This window comes from Anthonomus grandis, chromosome 2 (genome assembly GCF_022605725.1).
Source record: "Anthonomus grandis grandis chromosome 2, icAntGran1.3, whole genome shotgun sequence".
NCBI classification, from domain to species: Eukaryota; Metazoa; Arthropoda; class Insecta; order Coleoptera; family Curculionidae; genus Anthonomus; species Anthonomus grandis.
This window is the reverse complement of record NC_065547.1, coordinates 1,042,035-1,052,596: the sequence shown is the minus strand read 5'-3', so window position 1 is coordinate 1,052,596 and position 10,562 is coordinate 1,042,035. Positions and strand designations below refer to the sequence as shown.

The following is a 10,562-nucleotide window of genomic DNA, read 5'->3' as shown; positions in this document are numbered from 1 at the left end:
CCAAACTTGACGAAAAACAAAGAAAGACACAAAGTCACGGTCTCACAACATGTAATTAAACAGGCTACACCTGTTTCGCTCTAGTTAGAGCATCATCAGGCCTAAAATAAAAATATTACTTAAACAAAAAACTTACATAAAACAATAAAATATCTTTAGAAGCCATCCACACTTCACAGTACATAAATAAACAATAATTTTAAGGTTATAATTGTAAAAAATTAAAAAGTGGAACGCAAAATATAGACTCAACGAGAATCGAACCCGGTACAACAAGGTTAGAAGTATAAGTGTAAAACCTATCGACTATAAGGACCTAATGCTAAAACAACTTAACACGTTAGCCAATGTAAATTGAAGAAAGTGACTACAAAGAAAATGTTAAACGATACTTAGCTTAATTAAATTGTTATAAATTAGGTTCAAAAGTAAACACGTCATTCACACACACGAGAACAGGACTCTTTTTAGCTTTTGTAATTTCCATTTTCTCCAGAAGGTCAAGCTTCTTACCTTTATTCATTCATGAAGCTCCCACCTCCGGAGAAAAATTATGAGTAGAGGCCAGCAAATGATTCGCACACGCTGATTTGGTATCACTGACATTGGTATTTTTAAATTTTTCATAAAGCGCTACGTGTTCTTTAATTCGTGTAGAGATTTTTCTTCCAGACTGGCCAATGTATACTGCGTGGCAATCGTCACATTTTAAAGAGTAGATTCCCGATTTAGAAAGGATGTTTGCTTTGTCCACTGTACTGACCAATTGGTTCTTTAAATTATTGACTGTCTTAAACGCAATTTTTACATTTAGGGTTTTAAAGAATCTTACTAAATTTACGGAGATTACGAAGAACCAAAAAAGGTCAAGGATCTAAAGGAACTTATTGAGTCGTTATTATGAACAATATTGTAGGCCAATTTATATTTATTTAAAAATTTGTAATAAATTTTGTCTATTAAATGAAGGGGAAATCCGTTGTTGAGAGCAATATGTTTTATAATATTCAATTCTTTCGCGAAAGCTTCTTTTGACAAGGGGATATTAAACAGTCTATAGAAAAATGAATTAAATAAGGCAAATTTATATGAGTAGGGAGTATTTGAAGAGTATTGAATTACATTATCGGTAGTAGTGGGCTTACGATATATTTCAAAAATAAGTTTATTTTTGCATTTCTTTACTAGAAGGCAAGAAAAGACAAACAACCATCTTTTTCTTCTTCGATTGTGAATGAAATGTTAGGGTGTAAGGAATTTACGAAACTAAGAAAATTTGGTAGGTCTTCCTCCCTGCCATTCCAGATTATAAAAATGTGCGTTAACATTGTAAATATAGGCTAATACCGGTCCAACCATTTTCCTTGTCTAAGGCGTTTTTCGACATAGAAGATATGTACATTACAACAACAAGTACAACTTATTAAAATACAATACAATATTTATAGCAGGTATGTGGAGCAGACATTTTGAAAATCACAAACAACAGCTGCAAAAACATGCATAATAATTTTAACAAAGCAGCGTGCGCGGTCGACATGCTAGCGTCGGCCGTCGCGTCCACTTGGGCGCCTGCGACGTATCATCCCGGCCGCGCTGGTACAAGGAAAAAATTAAACATGGCGTATTTATTCAAACTTTGAAAATTAATTGTGAAGTACACAGAAGACAATGTGAAGACAATTTCACAGTCTTAGGAACTTTTTTTTGAGAGCATAATATAATGGTATCAAATTTGACTTTAGAACTGAAAAAAATTTGACTTTAGAACAGAAACTAGAAACATTCGACATTTTTTTTTCAATTCTCAAAAGTTCAAATTAAATGTTTGTTAGCATACCATGGGTTCAAATTCGAATTTTAGAATTTTAAAAATGACATATCTATTGGGGGATTTGATAGAGAATTGGAAAATCTCATCTATAATGCTAGAAAATTATTCTTTTTTCACCATTGAATTGTATTGGCATTATTTTGAAAAATAATAAGAGAAAAATAAATTAAACAGTGGAAAACTCATTATACCTCTACCTATTAAATCCAAAATATTAGATAAATACATAATGTGTATGGTTTATTAACATGAAAAATATTTTCGACAAATTTTTCAACAAAATAATAGGTACAGTGTTTCTAACTAAATAACTTAAACTACAGGTTCAACTTCTACAGGTTACAACTTCTGCAGGTACATATTTGAACATTTTGTTTCATTTCATTTATTGTATACAGGGTGATTACACTTAACCTGGCCTATTGTTGTGTCTTTTTATTATTGAAAATACAAGATGGTTGAATTAGAAAACTAATCCAATAAAAAAAAATGAACAAAAACTAAGGTAAGATCGCCCTCTATTTTATTTTTATTAATGTTTTTTGGCGGTCAGCTCATTCAAATCGATATTGACTAATATATTGTGTAACCGTTTTCTTGCATTTATCTCAATATTGCTTGGTCGACCTGATTTCATCCTCCCACCAGTAATATTTCTTCGAGCTATAGCAGTCGGTTGTACTTTTATCTTGCGGGCTTTTCGTAGTTTTGATTTATCACACATTAATGTCATGATTTGTGAAGATGTTTGCAGATTTTGTAACACTTTGACAAACTTAGATATGTTCTGCATATTATTAACATTTATGTCTTTTTGTAAGAATTGTGGCGATTCGTTCGAACTCATTATTAATTTTGTCCACGTTGTCAATGTAATCCTCCTTTGCTTTCAAGCCGATACTATTAATAAAAAGTGGAATTTGGGGATTTCCATTAAAAATGTCATGTTCTTCCGTAAGGTCTTCATTACGTCCTGAAGAGCTTGCAGCGGGTACACAACTTCCCTCAGACATGTCAACGAAGAATGAAGGTGAAATGTCCTCTCCCAGTTGTGCTAGTCCTTTTCGAACTCACTTAAAAACAAAGAGGTTTTAAAAATTACACCATATTTCTCTTCAACAGCACACATGTGTTTGCAAAAATTACCGCTAATACCCCTTGGACAAGAACACGTAGCATCTATACAATCGACAGTATATTTTTAATTTTTTTTTCACTTTTAACATGAAAAACATCGTCACTAATTTTGAAAATATCCTGAATGTTTCTGGATTTATCACAAAATTTTTCATAAGCTAGAGTCAGTTTTCTTGATCTTGAATTTGCAAAAGAAATTAACCTTTTTTTGTGATATAGTTCGAATGTTTTAGTTACAAAGTCCACTAGAGCTCACATATTGAAAGCTTTACATCCTTGGAGTACAACATCTTTAAAAATGCGAATCGAGGCCTCACAATAATTATTAGTATTATGGCCTCTATTAGAAAGTTCACTGCGAAATGCTAACGCCCACTCTTCGCGGCGGTTCCATAAATTTTGAAGATATTTATTTAATTTTTCATTATAGCTCATTAAATCAAGTGAGAAAATATGTTCCATAGAATCGGTTGCATTTTGTTCTGTTTTTGCAAATATTACACCTCGAAATTTATTCATAATAAATTCACGATCATCCTTCTCAACATTATTCTCCCTTGACCATAGCCAACGCCACAGAGCTTGTGTAACGTGGAAAATACATAACAGCAATGTGGAATTTGGAAAAACTGTTTTGAGTGCATTTCGTTCTGCGGTGGAGTCATCTGTCATTATAACGTTAGGCTCAAATGACACATCACCTAACTTTTCCAAACTTTATTTAACTGCTTTAAATACTAAAAAATAATTAATCTCACTTTGACTATTATGCAAAGCCACTGCTACTGGCACAGCTCCTACTTTGGTTGGGGCAAAAATAAATGTCACACATGTATTGCTCTGATCGCACGAACCACTTGAATCAATAAATATGATTTCTTTTGTTAATCCAGCAAGAAAGACTCTTCTCATAATTGGCGTAATAATTACAACGATGTTAGGATTTTCTAGTAAATGTAATTGTCCAAAATCACTATTATTCGCCTGCTTTTTTTTGATTATCTCAAATGCGCTAGTCGTATCTCTCTCACCATAGTTTTGCAATCTCCACTTTTTGCACAAATAATTCACTTGAGCGTCAGTCGGATTTACCTGGGCATTTGCTAAATGTATAAGAAGGTCTTTTTCTATAGATTGGGCAATATGCATTTCATGGAATGTTTTTGCCGAGGCCGGTGTCATTCCTGATTCAAAATACGAAATAAATAGGGATTTTGTTTCTTCATTACAGCGCAGCAAATTGTATGCTTGAGCGACTTGTATTCGGTGTGAATGGCAAAAATTTATCTCAATACGTACATTTAATCCACCTCTCAACAGAACAGATTTTTTTTTCGTATACACTGTTTTCTTCAAAACTTAATGGTAATATTTGCTAAGCAGTTATAATTTCGTAGAACTCCTTTACGTTTATTTATTGTTTTATTCCTTAGAGAATGTTGACAGACGAAACGTTTGCAAAATTCAAAACAAAAACCTTTCGAAACACGCTTCTTCATTATCCAGTTTGTTTTTGTTTTGTCAGAGAAGTGTTTAATGAATATTTCACATTTTTCATCGAAGCTTTCGCCTTGCACTAATTTGCACTGCAATGTCACTTATCACAAATTTCTTACTATCGTCTCCTTCATATTGCAACATAGAAAAATCGGTAATAAGTATGAAAATAAGTATGGAACTTATTAAGCTCTTGCAACACTCTTTGTTCATTATTTCTACTAAAAATGTCTACTTATTCAAAACAATAATTTTTAATGCGTAACCGCGTACTGTAATACTAGATAAACTAACCTAAATTAAACGTGTCAAAACGTTTTACCCTATCTGTGTAATTCCTCGTAATCGGTGCCGAAATCGAGACGGGTTTACCGATCATTTTACTGCGTATCTGGCAAGAAAAGCGTCTCCAATACGTCTCCTCGAGTTGACGAACTAGGTACGTGTTTCTAAGCATTTTTAATCGGTTTATGCGTCCCCATTTCAGCCCCATGAGGGAGACGAAATGAGGACGCTTTTCGAAATACGCTCCCCGGTGTCCAACGAGCCCCGGTCTCCCCTCAACAAACTCAATCGCATAAACACAGGTTGCTCCAATTAATATTCATATAAATTGTAATATGATAACCGTGATTTACAAAGGCTTTTTACTAATTACAACAAAACTGATTATTTTGATTGAAAACTGATTAACATAAATTTCGAAATGATTTTACGGAACAAAATTTGGCAAGTAAATAAGGAATTTATCGTGATCAAAATATTTTCATTCATATCATAAAGTACAATAAACGGATATAAATTAAAACAGCTAAAAAAAACAAGCTTTTATTGCTAATCGAACTAAAAGTAGAAAATAATTTTTAATTACAAAGAGTTTTTATTACAGTATTAGAAGGTTGGAAAAAATCATAAAAAAATTAAGTTAATAACAGAATAATTCAAATCAAAGTAAAAAAACATGGGATGCATATTACTTCATTTTCATAACCCTTCTCTCATAGATAGTTGCCAATAGAATTTTTACTAAATTTTATTATTTTTATTTAAGGTAATTAATTATGATTGACTCTCCGACCTTCTACTACTGTAATAAAAACTCTTTGTAATTAATAATTATTTTCTACTTTTTAGTTCGATTAGCAATAAAAGTTTTTTTTAACTATTACTTATTTGTTTTGTTTCCCTGGTACTGCTTAACTGTGGAAAAATAGACACCAATTTATATAAAACTTATTGTACATTTTATTAATATATATATAGATATAATGTATTTATAAATATAATCACAAATTTTAAATGTAATATATTTCACTATTAAGAACGGATTAAATAGATTCATATAACTTCATAATATTCAATATAAGGATAAAACAAAATTGCCTTAAGTTAGGGATTGAAACTGTATAGTTTTGGACACCCTGTGTATAACAGAAACATAAAAATTTAAATAAGCAAATACACTTTAGACTCTTTAGTTGGGGTGGAGATGCCCAAAGCTTCCTCGTATTCGGACGTGGATTTCTTGTTTTTGGATTTTTCTGAAAAAAAAAGAAATTAAAGAAAAACGAATTCTTGTACGTCCTATTCTTTTACATTGGTTACAAACATGTTTAACAGCATTAAAAAGTATATTTGAGAATTTGAAGAGATACTCTGGGATGGATTTTATTTATAATATGTGTCTGATGTGATGTGAAAAATATCTTCCTTTCCAAAAATGTAACTTCAATTCATTATAATTGAAAAACTATTCCAGGCATTCTTATGAGGTTTTTGCTCAAAGTTTTATTTTTGTTTATTTAGTTAAATTTTTGTTTTAAAGTAACTGCATATATAAATTATTTTTTTGTAGTTCAATAATTTTTTAAGGTAGACTCAGATTTACGATGGATGGACCTAAGAAAGTATAAGATTGTAACAGAAAAAACTCACCACTCGGTGATTTTTTATAATTTTTTTGGTACTCTTCTCCAAAACATTGTATCAATAAAAAAAGCCATCCATATCGCAGTAATAATTTGAATCTCTCGATATCATTTTTTAATGAGTTTTAAAAAATATTTCATTTTATTTATTTACGTATTTGGACGTGTCCTAATGAAAATTCACAATGCAATAGCATTGTGAATTTTCCCAATGCTATTGCATTGTGAAGGGTAAGTTGCGTTCTAGACCAATACAAACCTTGCTAGTAGAAACTTATGAGCCACCTCTATATGTATTAAGAAAAATGTTGACCGAAAAATTTACAGTTTTGCAATAATTTGCTTAATGAAATGATCCATAGGCTTGAAATATCCAATCTAACAATAAAATATTGGATCACCAAAAATAGCTTACCGTTAGCGGAAGCCTACATAAATACTAAGCATATCCATCAGCTTATAGAGGAAAATAATGGGTATTGGTTTTATAGATTACCATATGAAATCAATCATTTTGAACCACGTATTTTAATACCCAACTTTACAGATTGTGTTAACAAGTTTCCGAACTACTTACAAGTTTACACAGATGGTTCTAAGACTGCAGAGGGCACAGGATGTGCATTTACTATCCCTAAGATTCAAATGGGCTTTAGATGTGAAGAAAATGCTTCCATTTTTACGGCAGCATTGGCTATATTAAAGGCTTTAGAATATGTAAACAATGCCAATACTGCCTTTAATATTTTAATTCTGTCGGACTCTAAATCAGTCATATAAACTCTAGGTAATAAACGTAACTTAAACCATCCAATCATTTTCAAAATTAGAGCTGTTCTGGTAAATCTTAGCCTAGATAACAAAAAAATAATCTTTGTTTGGATAAAAGCTCACTAAGGATTATTGGGTAATGAGTTAGTAGATAAGGAAGCAACGAAAGTCATTTCTTGCAACAACTTTATACCTAAGGTAAATTACAAGGACTTATTCTCTTTTATCTACTTAAAAGCCTTTGAATGATGGAAAAACACATTTTTGGAATATGTATCAAACACAAGAAATGCCTATAGTTCAATTAGAAAAAAGCTGGATAAAAACACTTTAGTTCTTAGCCATAATTTTTCAAGATACTTGTCAATATCCTATTTTAGGTTTTTGGTAGGATACGGTAATTTCAACCAATACCTATATAAAATGAAAGACACAGAAATATGCGATTGTGATAATCAGTCAATTGATGATCTAAATCATGGACTTTTTGTTTGTAAAAAAAATTCTCAGGCCATTCAATTTTTAAACATGGAACTTGGAAAACTCTCCTTACTTCAAATGTGCCATGCAACCCCTACAATTTTTGCTAAATTTTTAAAGCTATGTAAAAATAGAATATAATTCACATAAAAACTAGACTTGCATAATGAATAATAAAATAATAATAGTATACTATGTTAGTTTAGGATAAGATAGATAAAATTAGACATAGGATGTCAAATAAAAACAATGCCTTGCTTGGATTCCAAGGCGAGAAGGCGAGTGACCCTGTCTAAAATTTTCAAAAGTCAATGTCGTATTCTTTCCTATTAGGTCGTAAATATATAAAAATAAATAAAGAAAAGAGTATTATCAGCACATATATTAAAATAATTGATTTAAAGAGATATCTATATTATAGAGAGTTAGATATAAGTTTTTAGATAATTAAGTGAACGAATCCAATTTGTTTGAGACAAGGTGTACAAGTGGCTCTGATATAGGAGCCAGATATATTGGTGTCCCAATAACCACCGAAATTTAAAAAAAATATTATTCTATCGCACTCTATTCTCACTGCTCTACCTTTGATACATTCGATGGTTTATATTTTGCTGCTTCAAGTAAGTTTGAGAAAATTATACATCTTTGGTTATTATCACTATTTTTAATTAATTTTTTTGGGAGAAATTTCTACATTAGATATACTCTTACTGACCCTCTTTTCCTTTAGTTCTGTCCTTCTTTTCTTTAGCTTTCTTCTTCTCTTTCTTCGCCTTTTTGCTCTTCTTCTCCGCATTATCGGCCTCGTTCTCCTTATCAAGTTTCAATAAATTCTCCACTTTCTCCTTCTTCCTCTTTTCCAACTTACGGTCATCCTAAAACATACAAAAAATCGCCAATACATCAAACTTCATGCACGTTTAAACTCCGCCCACCTTCTTTTTGGACTTTTTCTTCTCATTAACCCGGCCAGATTTGGCCTCCTCGTCCGCAGGCTTTTTCGTCAAACTATCACTCAAGGGAGGCCTCAAAAAAAGAGAATTTCTCCATTAATTTGCAACCAAAAAAAAAATGGGTAAACTCACAAATCCAAATCGATGTCTAGGGCCCTATGCGGGTCGTTCGTGTGATTGTAATTACTGTCCGAATCTGATAGGGTGGCGCCCTCTGGCAGTTCCATGTCCTGTTTTACCTCCACCACTGGGCCGGTGTCCTCGTCGTCATCGTCTTCGGTAGAACTTGAAAAAGAACGAATATTATACAGGATGTGTCCGGATATTACGTGTCAGGATTTCGGTGCACGTTTTTCTCGAAAACCGTTAATTCTACGATGATGCGACAAGAGCACCTTTTTAAAAGATATTTTGATGCTCTTTACTAATTTGACATCCAAATTTATAAAGAGATTAAAACAAAAAAGTTCTAAGTAATTTTCCTAAGGTGAAGGACAGCTTAAGACTTTTGTCATTGACGACTAGCGTCAAATTATATTCTCACCTTTTTCCTCAGATCATAAAAAAATTTAGTCCCTGCTACTTGGCTTTTAAAGGCCACAAGTTTTAAAGTCCTCGTTTTTTTTTTTGACGTAGGTGGCGTTATTAGCGCCACCCATACCATCCCCACCATACCAGGAGGGCTTAAATGTAGGAATCTGTACCGCGATTCGGCACACACTCGGGTTTTTCGTCGGCTCGGTTCGGTACGGAACAAGCGCCTGCGCAAATCGATTTAGAATAAATAATGAAGGATAAAAATTGATAAATAGCATATTTAAATTTTTTATTAATACTTTAATACGGAGTTAGGGACTTTTCCGTGGGGAAGAATTAAAATGTAACTAAATGTGCGTTAGGTATATACGTTTGTGATGTTTTAAAAGATGTCTACATATTATATTATATCTTATACATACGTACATATATATAATATGAATATGTATAAGATAATTATTAAAAGTTAAAAAATAAAATAAAATGAAAGATTGTGTACCAATATAACTCGACAACATAAAGGTACCTAGCATTCAATAACAATAATTATATGGTTTAAAAATGAAATAGAACCATTTTTATTCTTTAAACTAACCAAGTATAAAATTAGCTACGGAATAAGTTTTTCTTTCCTGTAATAATTATATAATGAAATAATTTTATTGTATTAAGATAATAAAATGCATTTGCAGCATTTTATTTTACTTAATTTTATATTAATAGGTAGGCACATTATTATATCTACTTAAATTTATTAACGAGATTATTTATTTATTTTCATTTATATTGCGTTTAAAATTATAATGAGGAGAAGATATTAAATTAGAAGATGGAAATTTATAATTAGAAGATAGCTAGGTAGCTAAACATGCATCACCAATTTTGGACAGACTGTATATTAGAACCCAATAACTATATAGAGACACTGTGTATAATTATGTATAGGTTATTTTATTGCTTTCATTATAATAGTAGGTATATCAACACAATATTATTAAATATACATAATTGTTAATATAAATGCAAAAGGTTAAATACGTAAAAAGAATAAACATGATAAGATTATTATAATCTAACCACTAACCACACTTTTTGGTGAACGAACAGGCGAAAAACAAAAACACCACGGAACTAGCCGAACTTACATACCGAACCGAGGTACGGATTCCTACAATTATGCCCTCCTCACCATACCTACTAAAATCATTCCTGTTTCTTGTGTTGACGCCTCAACAAGTTCTTAAGTTTTCGCAAGTGCTTAAGTGATTTAAAAAGTGGAAAAGAATTCGGATTCTTCAAGTTTATCAGATTGTTCGGACGAGAAAGCCATTGAAAGAGAGATTTAGCTCTTAAAGGATAGACTATAAATGCTGAGGAAGGTGAAGAATAAGGGGACGCTATCGTGTAGTGTCAAACATGGCG

The 10,562-nt window shown here is 31.7% G+C and overlaps 1 protein-coding gene across 1 annotated transcript in view; it reads right to left on the bottom strand.

The window, feature by feature from the left end:
• Positions 1-5,689: 5,689 nt before the first annotated feature.
• Positions 5,690-10,562, bottom strand: part of LOC126733517 (AP-3 complex subunit delta) — a 53,698-nt gene continuing 48,825 nt past the window's right edge. Inside the window, exons 14-17 of the mRNA XM_050436841.1 lie at positions 8,736-8,888; positions 8,586-8,676; positions 8,366-8,525; positions 5,690-6,009 (exon numbers count right to left, since the gene is read on the bottom strand). Of these exons, the coding sequence (XP_050292798.1) occupies positions 5,915-6,009; positions 8,366-8,525; positions 8,586-8,676; positions 8,736-8,888 (499 nt within the window). The 3' untranslated portion in view covers positions 5,690-5,914. The remainder of the gene's footprint in view (positions 6,010-8,365; positions 8,526-8,585; positions 8,677-8,735; positions 8,889-10,562) is intronic.